Source organism: Leptopilina heterotoma, unplaced genomic scaffold, assembly GCF_015476425.1.
Source record: "Leptopilina heterotoma isolate Lh14 unplaced genomic scaffold, ASM1547642v1 Lhet_275, whole genome shotgun sequence".
Lineage (NCBI taxonomy): Eukaryota > Metazoa > Arthropoda > Insecta > Hymenoptera > Figitidae > Leptopilina > Leptopilina heterotoma.
This window is the reverse complement of record NW_025110983.1, coordinates 933766-954664: the sequence shown is the minus strand read 5'-3', so window position 1 is coordinate 954664 and position 20899 is coordinate 933766. Positions and strand designations below refer to the sequence as shown.

General features: G+C 26.7%; 3 protein-coding genes and 1 long non-coding RNA gene across 38 annotated transcripts in view; 2 read left to right on the top strand and 2 right to left on the bottom strand.

The window, feature by feature from the left end:
• The window catches only part of LOC122504029 (myosin heavy chain, muscle), a 45821-nt gene extending 36749 nt beyond the window's left edge, over positions 1 to 9072 (top strand). For 24 of the 33 annotated variants that reach the window (XM_043614884.1, XM_043614873.1, XM_043614888.1 and 21 more), the window contains exons 16-23: positions 1610 to 1983; positions 2110 to 2622; positions 3030 to 3108; positions 3313 to 3477; positions 3571 to 4893; positions 5002 to 5346; positions 5486 to 5734; positions 8323 to 9072. In XM_043614884.1, coding sequence (XP_043470819.1) covers positions 1610 to 1983; positions 2110 to 2622; positions 3030 to 3108; positions 3313 to 3477; positions 3571 to 4893; positions 5002 to 5346; positions 5486 to 5734; positions 8323 to 8406 — 3132 coding nt within the window. In that variant the 3' untranslated portion in view covers positions 8407 to 9072. Of the gene's footprint in view, positions 1 to 1609; positions 1984 to 2109; positions 2623 to 2755; positions 2835 to 3029; positions 3109 to 3312; positions 3478 to 3570; positions 4894 to 5001; positions 5347 to 5485; positions 5735 to 5886; positions 5948 to 8322 lie in introns of all 33 variants that reach the window. The other 9 variants (XM_043614898.1, XM_043614896.1, XM_043614897.1 and 6 more) reach the window with 2 other exon arrangements.
• LOC122504033 lies at positions 303 to 15535 on the bottom strand. Its single transcript, XR_006301797.1, has 3 exons — positions 14827 to 15535; positions 1010 to 1171; positions 303 to 350 (listed from the first exon to the last, which is right to left on the bottom strand). It is a non-coding gene; the product is annotated as an uncharacterized LOC122504033 (long non-coding RNA).
• On the top strand, positions 11236 to 12695 carry LOC122504032. Of its 2 annotated transcripts, none has more exons than XM_043614903.1 (5): positions 11236 to 11376; positions 11564 to 11851; positions 11939 to 11965; positions 12150 to 12356; positions 12469 to 12695. In XM_043614903.1, the coding sequence occupies exons 1-5, from the start codon at positions 11320 to 11322 to the stop codon at positions 12607 to 12609; spliced, it is 720 nt and encodes a 239-aa protein (XP_043470838.1). In that variant the 5' UTR covers positions 11236 to 11319; the 3' UTR covers positions 12610 to 12695. The 2 variants fall into 2 exon arrangements, with proteins under 2 accessions (XP_043470838.1, XP_043470839.1); XM_043614904.1 differs by having other exon boundaries at positions 12150 to 12363.
• A 390-nt stretch (positions 15536 to 15925) lies between the features above and the next one.
• Positions 15926 to 20430, bottom strand: LOC122504003 (cytochrome b5-related protein-like). 2 transcript variants are annotated; one of them, XM_043614823.1, is made up of 6 exons: positions 20256 to 20430; positions 19390 to 19636; positions 18292 to 18553; positions 17327 to 17618; positions 16813 to 17028; positions 15926 to 16401 (listed from the first exon to the last, which is right to left on the bottom strand). In XM_043614823.1, the coding sequence occupies exons 2-6, from the start codon at positions 19618 to 19620 to the stop codon at positions 16122 to 16124; spliced, it is 1281 nt and encodes a 426-aa protein (XP_043470758.1). In that variant the 5' UTR covers positions 19621 to 19636; positions 20256 to 20430; the 3' UTR covers positions 15926 to 16121. The 2 variants fall into 2 exon arrangements, with proteins under 2 accessions (XP_043470758.1, XP_043470757.1); XM_043614822.1 differs by having other exon boundaries at positions 20252 to 20429.
• Positions 20431 to 20899: the final 469 nt, after the last annotated feature.

The window sequence follows — 20899 nt, the reverse complement described above, 5'->3', positions numbered from 1 at the left end:
ATTAAATATAAATTAATTGAAATTATTTATTATAAAATAATTTAATTGAAGTAGAATTATTTTGAAATATAACTCTTTAAATACTAATAATTTCTGAATTACTTTTTCGACTCTGATTTTATTTAGTTATTAAATTTTTTCGAAATAAAGCAAGAGGATTTTTTTAAATTTCTAATTTTCAGTAGCATTTACGAGTAATTTAATTTCCTTGAGAAATTATTTTTAGTTTTCCTTTTTAGGATTTTTTTTAGATTACGATTTGGTTTTCTAAAACCCCCGTTTAACGGGGGGAAGGTGTATTTCTTTGGTTCACTTCCTCTTCTTTTTTCGCCTCACTTGAATTCTGGTTCCTGGAAAAAATCAAAATTATTTACAAAATATATTTCCTCATGTGATAAAATGTAAAAAATACCTAATTTATCGAGATAAAAAGTTTTTTATTGTATTATTATTTATTGAGTAATTATCAATATTCGTTGATAGTATAAATAAAACATTGTTTCGTAAAATAATGTTTTGCTTTGAATTCCTAAGAATATGTGGAAACGAAAAAAAGAGGTTATGAATTTTTATGACTACCAACATAAAATCCATGAATGACTGAGATGTTTGTGTAAAAAAATTTTTTTATGTTGCATCAGTGCAAAATGATTGACAGTTGATTATTATTAGATGATGGGCACCAAGAAAGGCCACTAAAGCGCAAATTAGGACAGATTTAAAGTAGAGCAATGCTATCGAATGCAATAATGATTAGTTGAATGAACTTGCAAAAACTTGAAATAGGCGAGAAAAAATTCTTTGTCCCATAAATAGTCTATTCATTATTACAAAAGACTGCTTCATCGTATAGTGTTTTAATAATGCATTTTTATTTTAAAACTATTTTAGTAGTGTTCTTTCTGGGTACTTTAGTATTTTTTTATATTGATACTATTTTTTATAGTAAATTAATAGAATTTTAAACTAATTTGAAAGAAAACGATCTTAATTTATGATGATACTTTACCTTGTGGTTGAATCATGCTCCATTTAGGGTGAGAGCAGCAAAAAGTGTCGGAAGAGGGGAGGATGTCTAAATTTAACGAAATCCCAGATTCCAGGTTATTTGAAGTAGGCGTGGTGATTACTCTTTAGGTTCTTCTTCTTCTTCCTCTTCCTCTTCGTTTTTCTGGAAAAAGAAGAAGAAATATAAGTGGATAATGAAAGAGGTAACAGGTGTGGCGCTTATTAATGACGAGGATGACGCACACTTTGGCGCAAGTACTTCCGCCCCTGTGTCATATTAAGATGACGAATCGCAAGAGTCATCAAGTCACCTGTAACGGCTTGCCAATATTCCTTCCATATGTGCCAATCTCCACCTAATATTAGGCGCATCGTTAGCCCCCTTTTCTCAAGGTTTTCATTGCATTTCGTCATTCAAAAGTCTTGCCCCGCTCACTATTCAAATAAACTCACGTTCTAGACCACATCTGATGGAAAACAGATGAACCCAACTGATTTATCACTTGATTCCCTGAAACGAATTTACGAGAGACATTCTTTTAATTGAATTGTGGAATTGTAGATTTGTAGGGATAATTTAATGAGATTGTTTCGGTTCTAGGACATCACGGATAGGTTCACTCAAGAGGAGGAAGCTAGGAACAATCTCTTCCAAGGAAAGAAAAAATTGGAGCAAGAGGTCTCGGGTCTGAAGAAAGACATCGAAGACTTGGAATTAACGATCCAAAAATCGGAGCAGGATAAGGCGACCAAGGATCACCAGATCCGTAATTTGAATGAGGAGATCGCCCACCAGGATGAGCTCATCAATAAACTCAACAAGGAGAAGAAGAACCAAGGCGAAGTCAATCAGAAGACAGCCGAAGAACTCCAGGCCGCCGAAGACAAGGTGAATCATCTCACCAAAGTTAAGGTCAAGCTCGAACAGACACTTGATGAACTCGAAGACACTCTCGAACGCGAAAAGAAAGTTCGGTAGGTACCAAACAAACCATTTGGAGTAATTTAACTCAAAGTTAATTATTCAAATGTTCCTCAATTATAATTATTATAATTTATCTTAAATTTCCCACATTTTTCTAAAATCACTTCCATTTACAGCGCTGATGTTGAGAAGAATAAGAGGAAGGTTGAAGGCGATCTCAAGCTAACGCAAGAGGCCGTCGCCGATCTCGAAAGGAACAAGAAGGAATTGGAACAGACCATTCAACGCAAGGACAAGGAACTCTCATCACTCACGGCAAAATTGGAAGACGAACAATCATTGGTTGGCAAATTACAGAAACAAATCAAGGAACTCCAGGCACGTATCGAGGAACTCGAGGAAGAGGTTGAGGCCGAGCGTCAAGCACGCGCCAAGGCCGAGAAACAACGCAGCGACCTTGCCCGCGAACTCGAGGAACTTGGCGAACGCCTCGAGGAAGCTGGCGGTGCAACATCGGCTCAAATCGAACTCAATAAAAAACGTGAAGCCGAATTAAGCAAATTACGCCGCGATCTCGAAGAAGCCAATATTCAACACGAATCCGCCCTCGCAATCCTCCGCAAGAAGCACAATGACGCCGTTGCCGAAATGGGAGAACAAATCGATCAACTCAACAAAATTAAAGCTAGGCAAGTAGAAATATTCAGCATTAGACTTAATTTAAAAAAAAGAAAACAAAAACCCGTCGCGTTCTTTTGAGATTAAATAAGAAAAAATTAAATAAATTCTTTGATTACATTTTTCCGAAATGTTTCCCATTAGGGCCGAAAAAGGCCGCAATGACATCCATGTTGAACTGAACAACGCCCGAGCGGCCAATGATGTCGTCGCCAGGGAGAAGGTAGAAAAAACCGAAAAATGTGCCCCCTTGATTTTTTTAGACAGTGCCGTTCAATGTGACTACCAAATTCCCCAATTTTTTTCTTTCTTTCAGGCTATCCGTTCCGGTTATTAATACACTATAACATTTCCTTTTTTTACGAATGCCTTTAATTACCCCTAAAAATTCTTATTTTCCATGTTCGACACTAAACAGGATTGAAAAGGAGAAGGTTCAGTACTTCAGTGAATTGAACGATCTTCGCGCAACTGTCGATCATCTAAGCAATGAGAAGGTAACTTTGTCCCTTAATTTATGTTTCCAAAAGAAAAAGACGCCATACTAATGCTGATAACAAAATGCAGGTGGATCTTGGAGAAGTTCGAGGTTGAAAACAAATCCTTTGTTTTTGAGGTGCTTCCTGCTTGCTTTTAATTTAATTGTTCCTTGTGTTATCGAGAAATTGTAAGAGTATTCTAATATTTGAAATGTTCAATAGGCCGCGCAAGAGAAGATTGCCAAGCAATTGCAACATCAATTGAATGAGACTCAGGGCAAACTTGAGGAGGTGAATCGTACTTTGAATGACTTCGATGCTGCCAAGAAGAAGTTGTCGATTGAGAACAGTGATCTTTTGAGACAATTGGAAGAAGCCGAATCTCAGGTAAAGACCTTCTCATTTTTTATGAGAATGTTAAAAAGAGATTTTGAAAAGATTTTGAAATTGATTTTCTGATCTGATGGGTTTTTTTCTTAGGTGAACCAACTTTCGAAGATCAAGATCTCATTGACAACACAGTTGGAGGACACGAAGAGACTCGCCGATGAGGAGGGACGTGAACGTGCGACACTTTTGGGTAAATTCCGTAACTTGGAGCACGATTTGGACAACATTCGGGAACAGGTTGAGGAAGAGGCGGAAGGCAAGGCTGACTTGCAGAGGCAATTGAGCAAGGCGAATGCAGAGTCTCAACTCTGGCGTACCAAATACGAATCAGAGGGCGTTGCACGTGCGGAAGAACTCGAGGAAGCTAAACGTAAACTACAGGCACGTTTGGCTGAAGCTGAGGAGACTATTGAGTCACTCAACCAGAAGGTCATTGCTCTTGAGAAGACCAAACAACGTCTTGCCACTGAAGTCGAGGATCTTCAACTCGAAGTGGATCGTGCGACAGCGATTGCCAATGCGGCTGAGAAGAAGCAAAAGGCCTTCGACAAGATCATTGGCGAATGGAAACTCAAGGTCGACGATCTTGCAGCGGAACTCGACGCCAGCCAAAAGGAGTGTCGCAACTACAGTACCGAACTCTTCAGGCTCAAGGGCGCCTATGAGGAAGGCCAAGAGCAATTGGAGGCCGTTCGCAGGGAGAACAAGAATCTCGCCGACGAGGTCAAGGATCTGTTGGATCAAATCGGTGAGGGTGGACGCAACATTCACGAGATTGAGAAGGCCCGCAAACGCCTTGAGGCCGAGAAGGACGAATTACAAGCGGCTCTTGAGGAAGCCGAGGCGGCGCTCGAACAGGAGGAGAACAAAGTTCTACGCAGTCAACTCGAACTCAGTCAAGTACGACAGGAAATCGATCGTCGTATTCAGGAGAAGGAGGAGGAATTCGAAAATACGAGAAAGAATCACCAACGTGCATTGGATTCGATGCAAGCATCATTGGAAGCCGAGGCGAAGGGCAAGGCTGAGGCTCTACGCATGAAGAAGAAATTGGAGGCCGATATCAACGAATTGGAGATTGCTCTCGATCATGCAAACAAGGCGAACGCTGAGGCACAGAAGAACATCAAGAGATACCAACAACAACTCAAGGATGTTCAGACCGCACTTGAGGAGGAGCAACGCGCTCGCGACGAAGCCCGTGAACTTCTCGGTATTTCCGAACGTCGCGCCAACGCCCTTCAAAACGAACTCGAAGAGAGCAGGCAACTCCTCGAGCAAGCCGATCGTGGACGTCGTCAAGCCGAACAAGAATTGGCCGATGCTCATGAACAGCTCAACGAAATCAGCGCTCAGAACGCTTCCATTTCGGCCGCCAAGAGGAAACTCGAGGCTGAACTACAAACCCTTCACGTGAGTATTAAAAATAGTAGAATTAATAATAGAAAAAGTAATAATAGAACAAAAAGAAATAGTTTAAGACCTAATAGGGGTTTTTGACTTACCATACAATTTTTACAGTCCGACCTCGATGAATTACTCAATGAGGCCAAGAACTCCGAGGAGAAGGCTAAGAAGGCAATGGTCGATGCCGCTAGACTGGCTGACGAACTCCGAGCCGAACAAGACCACGCTCAGACCCAGGAGAAACTCCGCAAGGCTCTGGAGACACAAATCAAGGATCTCCAGGTCCGTCTAGACGAGGCCGAGGCCAACGCCCTCAAGGGAGGTAAGAAAGCCATCCAGAAATTGGAGCAACGTGTACGTGAACTCGAGAACGAACTCGATGGCGAACAGAGGAGACACGCTGACGCACAGAAGAATCTCCGTAAATCGGAACGTCGCATCAAGGAACTTAGCTTCCAGGTAATTTTTTATTTCTCCTAATCTTTTTTTTTTGCTTGAAGCAGGAAAGTTTGGACCTAAAATGACGAGAAAATCGGCTAATGAGCTAATCCACATCATGATCTTTTATAAAATCATTTCCCTCTTTACATCTATCTAGGCCGATGAGGACCGCAAGAATCATGAACGTATGCAGGACTTGGTCGACAAATTACAACAAAAGATCAAGACGTACAAGAGACAAATCGAAGAAGCAGAGGAGATTGCAGCACTAAATCTCGCCAAGTTCCGTAAAGCACAACAGGAACTCGAGGAGGCCGAAGAAAGGGCAGACCTTGCAGAACAGGCAATCACCAAGTTCCGCACCAAGGGACGCGGAGGCAGTGCCGCCCGTGGTCTCAGTCCAGTGGTAAGTTTCACACCTCCGAATCACCAAAAAAAAAATAAATAACAATTACCCCATTAGGTACAGAACTCTCTATCCCAAGGCTACTTTATAAATTTTACAAATTTTAATTCGCGACACGTTCGCAACTGATGAAACTATTATTCCCTCACTAGGCACAGAAGCCTCGTAAGGCACCTTCTGCCGCGCTGGAATAACACGCCGCGCTGGTTCCATGTAAGTCACGAGAAAAATGTGTGTGTACAATAAAAAAAATTCCTCAGCGCAAAAAACAAAAGGCGAAACACATCGTTAATCATTCACCACTTTGTTTCTGGAATCTACAATTACCCTAAAAGTGTCCACAAAGTAAAAGAATTTTTTTTTCTATCTACAAGGGTACAAAATTTAGTAGTAGAAAAATAGATTTTTAGTGTCCTTAGGGCATGGTTGCCACAAAAAATTAATTTCTTGTTTTTCCCTAATTTCCGAAGAAAATTTTGACTTTTTCCCTGAAACTAAGAAAAATTCTGTTTCACTACCAAAATGATTGGATACTCAAAAAAAATGTTCTATTTCAATTATTAACGAATTTCTTTTATTGTAAAATTATTCCAAAAACAATAACTTTTTTCTAAATAAATATTTAATCATTATTATTTTTCGGTAGGAAGTAAACATTTTCAAAATATTCGAATTCGATAACTTATAATAATTAAAGATGACTGAGTGATAAAATAATTATTTCATATTATAAGCATATTTCAATTAAATTATTATATTTTTTAGAATATTTGAAAACTAAAATTCTTCTTTAAATCAATTTTTTCTACAGAATTGTTAAGTTAAAAATAAGAAAAATTCAAATTTCCAAAGATTTTAATTTGAAACCTTTTCAAAATTCAATTATTTCTAAAAATTCATGCTGTAATGTGATATTCAATTTATTATTTCATGAAAGAATTCAATTGTTTTTATTAATTTTTAATATTTTTCGAAAAAACTTAAATATTTTCTAAAATTTTAATTAATTTTTCGAAATCATTTAATTATTTTTTTAATTTTTAATAAAATTTTTTGAAAGAATTCAATTATTTTCTAACATTTTCAATTAAAATTATTAAATAAAACTACATTATTTAAATAAAACTTAAAGAAATTCTTCGAAAGAATTTAATTATTTACAAAAACTTTAATAAAATTGGTTAAAAAGTTTAACTATCTATCAATACCTAATTAATTTAATAAAATTTTAATAGTGAAAGTATTAATTACAATTATTAACAAAATCAATTATATTCAATAAATTAAAGAAATTTTTGTTTTATTTTTTTATTTCTTATTTTATTTATTTTATTATTATTTTAATAAAATTCTTTGAACGAATTGAATTATTTTAGAAAATTGTAATAAAATTCTGCGAAGAATTGAATTATATTCTAAAAATTTTAATAAAATTCAATAAAGAAGTGTTTAATTTCTATTATTAAGAAACACAATTATTTTAAAAACTTGAAACAAAATTGTTCATAAAATTGAATTATTTTCAAAATTTTTAATTAAAATTAAAAATATTAAAATTTCTGCGATTAGTTTTATTATTTATGAAAATAATTGAATTCCTTTGAAATTTTTATTATTTATGCAAAAATAATTAAATCTTTTCGCAGAATTTTATTAAATTTTCTTTTTAAAATAATTTAAATCTGTTGGATAATTTTATTAAAATATTAGATATTGAATATCATTGGATTTAGGGAAATTTTTGCAAATAATTGAAATTTTCCGAAGAAATTTATTAAAATTTTTAAAAATAAATGAATTTGAAGAAGAATTTTATTATTTATAATGATATTTGAAATTTTGACGGGAATTTTTAAAAATTTTTACACATAATTGAATTTTTATATTTTTGAAAATAATTGAATTTCTGCAATCATTAATTGTAACTTCGTCAAAATTCAATTTTTTAAGTGTTTTTAACTAAAATTTTTTTTATAAATCCATTAATTTTATTAATTTATTAAATATATTTTAAAAAATTTAACTAATTTCAAAAGAATTTGAAATATTAAAATTTTTCAAAAATCGAAGTTCTTTTTTGTAATTAAATTCATTTAAAATTTTATAAAATTTTATAAAATTTTAAATTAAAACTTTTTGAAATTGGAATATTGTATATTGAATTTCCTGATTCCTCTGACCTGTGGCAACCCTGTTAGGGGTAAAATACTAACTATTTACCGAGGTACCATGACCCTCATCAAAAATCCCAGCTTTTCTAGAATTAGACAAAGCTGACGATGACAACAACAAAAAAAACACAACGAACGTGCTAATTCGGCAAATTCATCAAAAAAATCCCTGAAAACAGAATTCTCAAAAAGGGATGGATCCAAAGTGTATTTAATCATCGTTTTTCCATAATATCAGACATTTCTTATCATTTATCAATATAGAGAAGGTGAAAATTAAAAAAAAAAACAACAACCCCCCTTTGTTCGATATCATCTAACTCGATCCAAATTGTTTACCATTGTAACTGACCCACAAACCCTAAGAACCCAAAATTATTACTTATTTTTCTAACAAAATATTATTTATATTTTCAGCCACATCGACCTGCGTTCAAACCCCAGTTCGACGGTTCCGCATTCCCACCACGCTTCGACCTGATGCCCGACGGTGAATTTTAAAGAAAAATAAAAAGCTAGCGCGTCGAGAATCCCGTTATAATTCAAAAACATCATCCCAAAAAAAACAGGCCAACATCATCATCATTATTATTATTATTATTATCGAAAAATCACAAACACACACAAATCACATAAAAACACATCATATTTTTAATCACGAGATACAAAACTCGAAATTTCAAGTGACGACGAAAAAGACACAGACGTCTCACGATAAAATGAATTTTATTATTATTGTCGATGAGGAACAAGTAGAGAACATTTCGAGCAATAAATATATTTTTTTTGTCATCGCAAAAACAGTGGCGAATCGACACGCCAAAAACTGGGCGATAATCATCAAAAGGGAATTTTTTTTGGGGGGGGGAGGGTTGGGAAGGGGAAAAAGGGGAAATTATAAAGTGAAAATATAGAGAGCGATAGCGAGAATTTCTATCAAAAGAGTTTATTACCGTCGGTCCATCAAGAGGGCGAGAGCTAAATAATAATTTGAGATGGTTTTAAAGAAATATCGCAAATTTTATCATTACTGTAAGCAAAATGAAAAAAAAACATCACTGTGTCGTCAATTGCTATCCTATCCTTATAAACGTAATTTAATTTATAAAAAAAGCGAAATATGTATTTATTAAAGTAAATAAGCAATAAATAAAGTTAAGAAATTAATTCTTACTATATATATTATTGATTTGTCCATATCCTGAGTATTTCCTTTTTTCGGCGATTTTAATCCTTTTCAAAAAATTCAATTACTTTCTACAATTTTTAACTAAACTTCAAATCAATTAATTTATTTCAGTAATAATTGATTATAAAATTTATTTTAAAAATTTAATTATTTTTAAAATTTTTAAGAAATTTCTTCTAAAATATTAAATAATAGGTACTCTATAAAAATTTAAAAATGATACAATAATTGTTTATAACAATTTAATTATGTCAATTTTTTAAAAAAATTCTTTAAAAAAATTAAATTTCTTGTTATAGAATTTGAAAAAAAATTATTTTTCAGAATTTTAAATACAATTTCATTAAAGAATTCAATTTTGACCAAATTCTTCGCAAAATTCCAATTATTTTCATAAATAATAACATTCTTCGGAAGAATTCAAATATTTTTATAAATAATAAAATTCTTTATAGGAATTAAATAATTTTCAATACAATTTTAATAAAATTTGCCAAAAGGATTCAATTTTTAATTCATTTCCAAAAATTTTAAGAAATTTCAATAATTAAGTGTTTAATTTCAATGATTAAGAAACGTAATTATTTTAAAGACTTAAAAGAAATTCTTCATAAAATTCAATTACTTTCAAAATTTTCAATTAAAATTATTAAAGAAATTAGATTATTTAAAAAAAAAAATTCAAAGAAATTCTTCAAAAAAATTAAATTTGAATTTTGAAAAATTTTAATAAAATTCTTCAGAAGAATTCAAAAATTTTAAATTCAATTTTAGTAAAATTTCTCGAAAGTATACAATTATTTTTCAAAATAAACGTTTTAATAAAATTTTTCGATTAAATCCAATTATTTTCAAAAGTTTTAATAAAAATTCTTTCAAAACATTCAATTTTTTTTAATTATTACGATATAAAATTCTTCAAATCAATTCAACTATTTTTATAAATTGTAAAATTCTTTTCAAGAATTCAATGAAAATATTTAAAAAGAAAAATTAATTAGGAAAATAATTAAATTTGTAAAAAGAATTTAATTATTTATAAAGATAATTGAATTGTTAGGACTAGAATTTTATTAAAATTTTGGTAAATAATTGAATTCTTTAGAAGATTTTTGAATAAAATTTCAAAGAATTGCATTTTTTTTAAGAAATTTATATCAATTATTGTTTTAAATTTTAACTGAAATTCATTTTTAAATTAATTTTTATTAGAAAATTCAATCGGAATTTAATTATTTAAATTTGAAATTAAATAATTTATTGAATATAATTTAATGTTTCTCAAAATTGTACTTAAAATAATTAAAATTCTGCAATGAGTTTTACTCACATTAATATGAAAATAATTGGAATTCCTGAAAAGAATTTTATTATTTATGAAAATAATTAAATGTTTGAGTGGAATTCTGTTAAAAATTTTTTTAAACAATTATTATGAAAAAAAATTTTAACAAAATTTCACGCAAACATCTAATTATTCTTTTAGAAAATTTTATTAAAATAATTGATATTAAAAATCAATAATTTGAGGAAAATTTTTGAAAATAATTTAATTTTGAAGAAGAATTTTATTATTTTTAAAGATAATTGAAATTTTGCCAAGAATTTTTTTTTTAAATTTTCGAACATAATTGAACGTTTGCAATGAATTGTTATTACTTTTGAAAATAATTGAATTTCTGCTGTTTATAATTTTTCTAAAATAATTTAATTATTTTATCTTGTTTTCAACTAAAATTCATAATTAAATTTATTTTTTATTCATAATAATTTATTGAATTCGATTAAAATTGTATTTAAAAAAAAATTGAAATTTTGCGTTAAGTTTTTTTTATATTTTTCAAAAATCTAAATTCGTTTAAAAAAAAAATTGTTAATCGACTTTAATGATCCAAGATGCATTCATTTTAATTTGAGTCGTTTTGAATAAAATTTTTATGAAAAAATATTGAAATTCTTTTAAAGAAAACCTTGAAAACGTTTGTTTTGAACAAACATTTAATAGATCTGATATTCATAAAAGAAAAATGTGAAAAAAAATTTTTTTAACATTCCACAATATTTTTATTACTAAAAAATAATATTTTTAAATTTATATTTTTTACTAATAAAATTTCTATTCAACACGACTAATATGATATATAAATGTTGCATTTTTAAAAAAACGAAATATTTGTGGGTTATCCTTTTGCGACATTTAAATTTGTTTTTAAACAAAATTGAAAATGAATAATTCTCCTTGTGGAATTGCTTTTTTGATTGCCATTTTCTCTTTTGCAGTTGTAAGTATCATAATAGTAATATATTTAAATATTATGAATATTATAAATAAAATATTAAAATATTATTTTACACTAAGGGATTTTTTTTTATTTTCTGATTTCCAAACATCGTACGACGTAGAAATGTATAATTGTTAATAATATTATAACAAAAATATAATTGTTTTTAAATATATCATATTTCGAGGTGGCTTTACCTTATCAAGGAGAAATGGATGAAAATAAGAGAATAACCAACAACATTGCCTACATGTTTTTTCGAACTATTCCTCTCTCGATGATGTTCAAGGAGATTGAATTTAAAATTTTTGAGGCAAATAATTTATTTCAGGATATGAAAATGAATGAGAATTTACGAAATGATAAGAAAATGCAGTCACTACTAGATTATTTTAAAGGAAATAATTTTGAAGATATCTCTCAATTGAAAAGATTTGATCTTAAAATTTTAAAAAATGCAGAATACTTAATATGGGTCAGTTAAAGAAATATAAAATTTTTCTTTTATTTTTACATTAAACCTTTGCGCATAAATATAATTTTATGTTCTTTACTGTTTTAGAAGAAGTACATTGACAAAATATTAATTGTAAGTGGAAATTTAAAAAAATACATTACTTTGAATGAATTTAAAAATAATTATTAAAAATATGAAATATAAATTTTGAAATTTAATTTTTAAGTAATTTCAATTATAGCGATGGAACGAAATAATATGTTCTCCGTGAAATGTAAATTTATAACTATATATAATTGTTAATACCTATTTTCAGCAATTGACGAAAAATGATGCAGACTTAGCCTATTATTTCATTATGTTTGAATTTGTTTCCATACTGGATAATAATTTATTAAAACTCGATCACTGTTCGACAGAAATCCAGAAAAACGCTTCACATTACGCAAATGCATTATATGCTATTGACAGATTTAGTAGAAATTTAAATTATACGTTCTTTATTGAAAACGGGCATCTTGAGGTAAGTAGTAAGTGAAAATTTTCATTTTATTTTAGAAATTGTACTAGATTATTAAAATAATCGTAGAAATAAAAAAACTATAAATTATACAAATTGTTTTTCATAATTACAGAAATGGTATAAAAAGAATATTTTTCCTGAGTTCAAAATATCTGCGCATGTGTTTGGTGCTATTGGTTTAATATCTAGTGCCGCACTATTTGCTTTGTCATCGATAACAAGGATGATAGGTTTGGCGAACTTATGGAATTAATAAGGCCTAAATAGAGAATGCACTGTAATGATAAAGTATGTCTGTAATCATATTAAAAGTGGAATAAATTTCTTATTCAGCAAAAACTGACTACTTACAAAAAAAATTTTTTTTTAATTTCCCAATCCATGAAAATTAAAAATTTTATCACCTTTGATGATTGAACTCTTTTTACTATGTTTTTCAACTGACGGTTTTTTTAAGAGGGTTCAGAATCGGTTATAATTTTTTTAAACTCAAAATCATTGCTCTGTATGTCAAAAATTAAACAGTTTTTAATCCCAATTTTTTGGGATTTTGGTAATCTTTATACAAATACGAAATATTTTCAAGAAATTGAAATTTTAAATAATCCTTTTTTAATTTGGGTGTCGCGAATTTTGAGTCTCAAAAACTTAGAACCGGTTCTTTAAATATATTTAAATATATAATATTTATAATAATCAATTACAATATTTTTGTTTTTAGCCAAAAGTTTAGTTTTTTAATTTTTACTCTCCTTTATGTTTAAAATTTATATTGTTTCTGAAAATAATTAAATAATTAAAAATTTTCATTGCAAAATAAATATTTTCTTTTTAATTAATTTATTTTTTTTTTTAATTTCATACAAGTAGAATATAAGCATAATTTTCCTTTACTAAGATAAATTATATTGACCATTAATAATATTCCGAAGAAACAAATACATTTTTTAAGAGGCTTTAAATGTAAAAAAAATTTAACTTTGGACGTGCAGCACTCTAAACTTTTTCACTGAAGGTCAAAAAAATAGTTTCAACAACTTTTTTTTACTAATGCGTAGAAATAAAAAAAGAAATTTTTTTTATGTAAAAAACATAATTTTTGCCAAAAAAATCAAAACGATATAATATTTTTCTCAAATAATAAAAGGATTAACCTACGAAAGATGCTTTTGGGCGCCTGTCGTTTCTTGGAACACAAAACAAAATTAAAAGGACAAAAAAAAATTGTTTAAATAAATTTTAAACAATTCCAATTATTTGAAATATTCAGAAAATTAAATCAAATGAAATTAATAATTATTCAGTTTCTAAAGTTATTTTAAAATAATTTTTAAAAGATAATAGTTTTTCAATTTTTAAAAATTTCCAAACAATTAAAATTTGGTAAAACTTTTTCAAAAATAATTGAACTTTTGAAAAATATAAATAAGAATGATCAAATTTTTGAAGAATTATTATAAATTATTATAAAAACAATTCTAATAATTAGTTTTTAAAAATATTTTAATGTAATTTTTCGAAAATAATTGAATTTCTTAAAAGAATTTTTGTATAATTAAAAAAAACTAATTAATTTTTTAAAGAATTTTAATTAAACATTTAACATGATTGTTTTTGACAAAATTTTAAAAATAATTCTACAAAAAATTTTAATGTAATTATTTTTTGTTTTTATTTGAATTTTCGGAAATATTTAATTGAAAATATTGAAAATAAAATTGAATTTTGAAAAATTAGAATGAAAAAATTCTAAGAATTAATTTACATTAATTTTCATTTCTAAATTTACACTTGGAAGATTTTTCATTAAAATTTTTAAGAGTTCAATTATTTTCAAAACTATTTGCAATTAAAGAGTTCTTTAAAAATTGTAATAAAATACTTGGAAAAAATCAATTATTTTCAATGAAATTTTACAATGTTTCGATTATTCAAAATCTTTTTAAATGTGTATGTCGAAAATTTAATTAGAAAAATTATTCAAAAATAATTTCTGAAAAATTTGTCTTTGTTTATTTTTCATACAATAAAAATCGAAATTAGTTGCATTTTATACTAAAATTATGATTTTTTGTTACAATATTTGAAAGAAAAGTCGAAATTTTTGTAAATAAGTCAAAAGATTCAATTAATAATTAAAACGAATTTTATAAAATTAATAAAAAACGGACTGAAATTTTGTCATTACAGCGACGTTTGTGAATTTAAGGTTATTTTTCCTAAACTATTTTCTATTCACATTAAATTATTGTTTTTATTCAAACACAACTTTTAATTATCCAAAATGTTAAAAATTAAACTTTTCACCTTATTCTATCAAAACGTACTCAAAATTTAGTCTTTTTATTAAAATTTATTAAAATTTAAAATCCCGAATGTATGACAAATTTAGTTGCGAATTATACTTGAAAAGTATAGAAACATTCCAACTTTTATATTTATTGCAATAAGAGAATTCAAATTTTCTTACCTAGACGATGAATTAGGAAGACAAAGAAAATTGTATATACAAATAAACAAAATTCGTCTTTACAATTTATTATAATTTACAATAAATAAAATTTCTGCTTACAGTCTCAAGTTTTCTCGACTCATTCTGTTGACTCGTCCAGCGGTCCAGCAGAAGTTTAACAGGGTTGGGAACGTAAGTAAATAAAGCGCGATTCAGACTATTTCTACAATGGACTGAGATTTAAATTAAAGGTGCGCACACAACGTACGATTTTTAACAACAGTGTCTACACTTTCTTTGAAAGTGACTTTAAAGGCCTGGGCACAACAATAACTATTAAAAGAAATAAAAAACGGAAAAGTAGATTACGTTAAGGGTTCTTTCACACCGAGCAACAGCTCATTGTAATAAGTCTTACAATCACAATTAGAATCATTCCTGTTACATATCAATATTTAATTACCTTCATATATGGGCCAATTTACTACAAACTAATTTAAATTGAATTAAAAATTATTTAAACATAAATAAAATAAATTCTAATAAAAAATTTTTAACATAAATTAAATAATAATAATACAAAAATAAAATATTTTTCTATTCGAAAAAATTTAAAATTTAAAATATGATAAAAACTATTATCACAATCAAAGTATTCAATTTAAAGAATATTGTTTAATTAATATTTTGTTAATAACTTAATTACATTTGTACGAAAGGGCATTTATTTTTTGTGTGCCCGTTTACTAATTAATTAAATAGATAAATAATTTGATTACAAAATTATTTATTATAAAATAATTTTTAAAAAATAATTTATTATAAAATAATTTTTAAAAAATAATTTTAGAAAATAATTAAAATATAATTTTAGAAAATAATTTAAAAAATAATTTTAAAAAATGTTTTTAAAACATAATTAAAAAAATCATTTTAAAAAATAAAATTTAAAAATTATTTCAAAAAAATAAATTAAATAAATTAAAAATAATAATAATGAGTTAATAAAGAACGAATTTTAGAATAAATTATTTTTATAAATACATATTTAAAATAACTAATGCAATTATACTAAGAAGTTATTAAGTAATGATTAAACTTAAAAATAAAAATTAACTTAGAAAAATAAAATTCTTTTTTATTCACACAAAATATAATAAATTCCACGAAAAACATTTCTATATTATATCAATAAGTCCTTCTAGGAATTTATTAACAAACAAAATTTCTTAATTACTTTTTTTCTCTTCTCTTCTATAAAAAAAAAAAAAATTCAGATTTATTTTTCATAAAATAAATAAACAAAAATATTCTTATCTCGAATTATATTTGGATTCAATGCGAGTGAGTTGTTGAAATTGACCCTTGACATGTTGCCAGTAGGTCATCTTGTCATCGGGTTTTAAACGAAACTCTTTGCAAGTTTCATAATAAGCATCCAAACATAGAGGTAAATATGCATGATCAACAGTTGGCAGTAAATGATGAAGTGTATGTGATCCAAAATTTGTTAAAGCCAAAAATAATGAATCGTCTACAATTTCCCTGCCACGTACAGCATCCAATTCCAATAGACCCCAATCTTGATCTTTTCTAAAATATAGAAGAGAGCCACAAAATATTTAAAAGAAAATTGTTTTTAAATTAATAAACAATTAAAATTTTTAATTTTTTTTTAGTTAATAAACAATTTAAATTATTTAAATTTTATTTTTTTAATTAATAAACAAATTAAAATTGTCCTTTTTAATTTAATTTTTCTATAATTGATAAACAAATTAAAACATTTTAATTTTATTTTTTTAATTAATTATTAATAAACTATTTAAATTTTATTTTATTTAATAAATTAACAATTTAAAATTGTACTTTTTAATTTAAATGTTTTTTAATTGAAAAACAATTTGAATTTTTTAATTTACTTCTTTTTATTATTAATAAACAATTAAAATTTTTATTTCCTTTTGTTTAATTAAATTTTCATTTTTGTAATTAATAACAAACCTTGCAATGTCTCCATCATGAAATATATCAGGATGATGATGCGCTGCATTAAAACCAATAAAATGAAAAAATAAACTTGTAAAAAATATAATAATTATCCACGTTTTGACTGCAGTTGAAAAATTTGGTGCTACAATAGACATCAATAGAGGTAAACTAAAGGGAATAATATCTCTAATATCGAACTGTTTCCAAACACGAAAAACCAGATAATATCTATTGAAAAAGAAAATTTATTAATATTAAATTTTTAAATATTTCTGTTTATCTACTTTATATTTTTTGCAAAAAAGATGGATGTTATAAGCTACTAACGAGAGAAAAGGCAGAGTTTCTGCTTTACCGACTGACGTTAAGACAGAGATCCTATCTTACCGACTGAAGATAATATAGAACTCTACAATACCAACAGTCGGTATAGAAGAGATCTACATTATCAAACAGTTGGTATTTAGATATTAATAGATTAAAATAAAATTAACACAATTATTAAAGTATAAAATTACTCTTTTACCTTTTTATTGTCTGACCAAATAATGCCAGAGCATAAACCCCTGGCGTTATTAGAACAGATAAACTTTTCTTGAGAAATGATTTTTTTTTATTTGGCAACCATTGAAAGAATGGTTCAAGTGCATAAACCTCAACGTCCCATATTGTATTTGGATATAAATGATGACTTAGGACATGAGTAATTCGCCATTCTCTTGTTGAAAAAAAACTCAAGTCCATGTAAAACATTCGAAAAGTATCTCTCATGTGAAGATAATTGTGACCAATTACACAGCTCCATGTTAAAAATAGAGCTGAAAATGTTTTTTTTTCTTTGTTATAGGTTTAGAAAGCAAAATTCTATTTTTTAGTTTATTTAAAAAAAAAGTGGGGGAAATAATCCAAAATACCGTTTTTTTAGATTTCTTTTTAGTAGCTGACGTACTAGAGACTTCTTTAATGTCAAAAATTGAAGCTTGAAACTTACTCGTACGCAAAAGATAACAAAAATTGAGTTTTTTGAAAAAAGTGGGGGTAAAAAGTCCAAAAAAATTATTCAGTTATTTTTGACATGGGAGTCGTTTTCAAGGTATTTTTGTTCACTGAATACAATCCCGGGTCGTAAAATTGCCTAAAACTTTGGGATTTTGAGAAAAGTGGGGGTAAATACCCAAAAAATGTATTTTTTGCGGTTTTTTTAATGATTTTTTCCCCCTTAAGCTGAACCAGAAGTCTTAAAACTAAAAGTTCAAATCGTGTACTATATTTTAAGACCAAAAATGTTGAGGTTTTTGAAAAAAGTGGGGGTAAAAAGTTCCAAAAAAAAATTTTTCAGTTATTTTTGATATGGGAGTCGTTTTTAATGTATTTTTGTCCACTAAACGCGATGCTGGGTTCCAAAAGTGACTAAAACGTCAATTCTTCGAGAAAATTAGGGAGACAAAGATAAAAGAACTGTGCGATTATATATATTTAAAAAAATATTACCTGCAGGAATTATTGCGAGCCAGAATTTTGTTGCCATCAGTGAAAAGAAAATTGCCGATGAAACAAGAAAATCGGCAATTAAATTTGTACTTCTAGCTGGATGATGAAAATTGACATTTTTTAGGGCCAATAATGCACGTTTTTTAAATGTTTGATAAAATCCATTTGGCATGAATGTAAATGGTATTTTACGTGGTTGTTTTGCATCACGAATGTAAAATTTTGGTAATAAATTTTCTGCTCTGTCTGTGAGATGATGACACTGAAGAAATAAGAGAAATATTTTTATTAAGTTTTAAACTTATATAATTTTAATTAATTCCTAATTTACGATTTTTATTTGTAAAGAAAATGGAAATTTTCATTTTATTTTAGAATTTTTCTAATGATTTTTAATTACTTCATTTGTTGATATTACTGCGAAGTGATATTTTAGAACTTTTTCCTCTATAGGAATATTATGGTAAAAAAAATTTTACATTCTAAATAATACTTTACATTTTAAATAATATTTTAGTTTTTAAATTACCTTTCAATTTTTTTCGCGTTATATTTTTCCTCTTAGTTTGTCAATTAATAATTTATTATCGTGACAAGAATTTTTTTCATCTCGATAATTATTATTTTAATGCAGTTAACTTTTTTTGTTACATAAATTTACTTCTCGTTTTTGTCGTTCAAAATCCTTTTTTTTCTTTTTACATTACTTTCATTTATTTTCAATTTTATCATTCGAATTTTATAAATTACTATTTTAGTAAAATAAAAAAATTTCTTTTTACTTTTTTCTCTATTTATTTTTTAATTTTCATTACTTTTTTAATTTAATTTTTATCTTTGAATATGATTTGAATTGTATTAGAATGTAATTTGAATTTAATATAATCTTAATTAAAATTTTTATTTCAACTTGAACTTAATTAAAATTTAATTTCAACTTGAACTTAATTAAAATTTAATTTTCATATAATTTCAACTTGAATGTAATTTCAATTTAATTACAACTTGAATTATAATTTGAATTTAATTTTGATTGTTTTTTTCAATTCAAAAAAATTTTTTTTTAATTTAGTCTAAACATTTTTTTAATTTTTTAACCTCAAAGGCCTCAGTAATATCGGTCCCTTTCGTTAAAGTGAGCCATTCAGCGCCACCTGGATGTTTATGTAACCAATTTTCAAGGTCATATAAACCATTTCTAATACGCCAAAGACCCTCAGCTCCATCATCAATTTTTCGTCCCTCTAAAAATCCATGGCCAGATTTTAAATAAAGATCACGACCTGAAGGATATTCCAATCCTGGAACTGTACTTTCCAATTTCCCCATTATTTTGAGAATCTTTCTGAAATTTTTGAATTTTTTTTTAGAATAAACCATCTTTTCTCTATTTATAAAAAAATATTTTTTTAAAAACAATTTTGCTCTAAATTTTTAATATTCTTAAAATTACAATAATTTAATATATAAATATTACAAATTTCTTCATATTGTTAACTATATTAATATTAAAAAATAGTATTTAAAAAAAACAGTATTTAAATAATTAATAACAATTAATTTAATAAATAATAATTAAGTGTTAATATTAATTGTTATTAATTAGGTATTAAAATGAACTATTATTAATTAGATATTAATAATAATTTCTAAAGTTAATTTTAATAATGATTATTAATAACCAACTAATTTATATTAATAATAATTTAACTCTGCTAGGGATAAAATTATAATAAAATTATAATAAATAAATTATAAAATTATAAGAAATAAATTATAAAATTTAAATGAATAAATTATTATAAAATTATAATAAATAAAATATTGCAATAATTGTTAGAAATTGTTAATAATTTATTTTTTGTTTATAAATTATAAATAAAACCTTATAATTATATTTATTTAATAAATTAAAATTAATAAATTATTTTTCATTAAAAATAATAATTAATTTACGTACCTACAATTAAAATATTCCTTATATATATATATATTAAGTATCACTTTCAATTACAATGCGACTATAAAATTTCTTATGTCTATTTATTTGAACAGCATATTAAGAACTGATCGTTAATTTTTCCAACGAACTATGTTTTATTTTTTTTTATAATTATAAAAAAACATAGTGTTTATAAAATGTAAGTCACGCTCTAGACACCGAGATAATAAATTAATATCAGCGTCAATGTATATTATACATGACGCATTCGGATAAAAAGGATGGGGGGGGGGGGGTGGGAGAAAATCATTCTTGGACCGTAATTCTTCCAGTATTCATATTTTCTTTTTTCTCCTTTCAATGGAAAACGAAAAAAAAAAATAATTTATGTTAATCTATTAATAAGGTAATTTAAAAAAAAGAAAAGCACTATTATTAAAACTACTACTTTTTAATAACTTTGCGGAAAATTTCAATTTAAAAATTATTTCATTATTCAAAAGAATTCGTTAATTAAAAAAAATTAATTAAATTTTAATTAAAGTATAATTCAATTGAAATTATTTTTTTAAGTTAATTATATTTACAATTTACTAAAATTAATAAACTCATTCCAGTAGTAAAATTAGTCCACTTACCAATAATTAACAATAAAAATATCTACTT

Coding starts and splice junctions, on each gene's coding strand:
- LOC122504032 (XM_043614903.1), top strand. CDS start 11,320: ATGAATAATTCTCCTTGTGGAATTGCTTTTTTGATTGCCATTTTCTCT. Junction 11,852..11,938: donor ATGCAGAATACTTAATATGG/GTCAGTTAAAGA, acceptor TTACTGTTTTAG/AAGAAGTACATTGACAAAAT. Junction 11,966..12,149: donor ACATTGACAAAATATTAATT/GTAAGTGGAAAT, acceptor ACCTATTTTCAG/CAATTGACGAAAAATGATGC.
- LOC122504003 (XM_043614823.1), bottom strand. CDS start 19,620: ATGGGGAAATTGGAAAGTACAGTTCCAGGATTGGAATATCCTTCAGGT. Junction 17,619..18,291: donor GCTCGCAATAATTCCTGCAG/GTAATATTTTTT, acceptor AAACATTTTCAG/CTCTATTTTTAACATGGAGC. Junction 17,029..17,326: donor TTTGGTCAGACAATAAAAAG/GTAAAAGAGTAA, acceptor CTTTTTCAATAG/ATATTATCTGGTTTTTCGTG.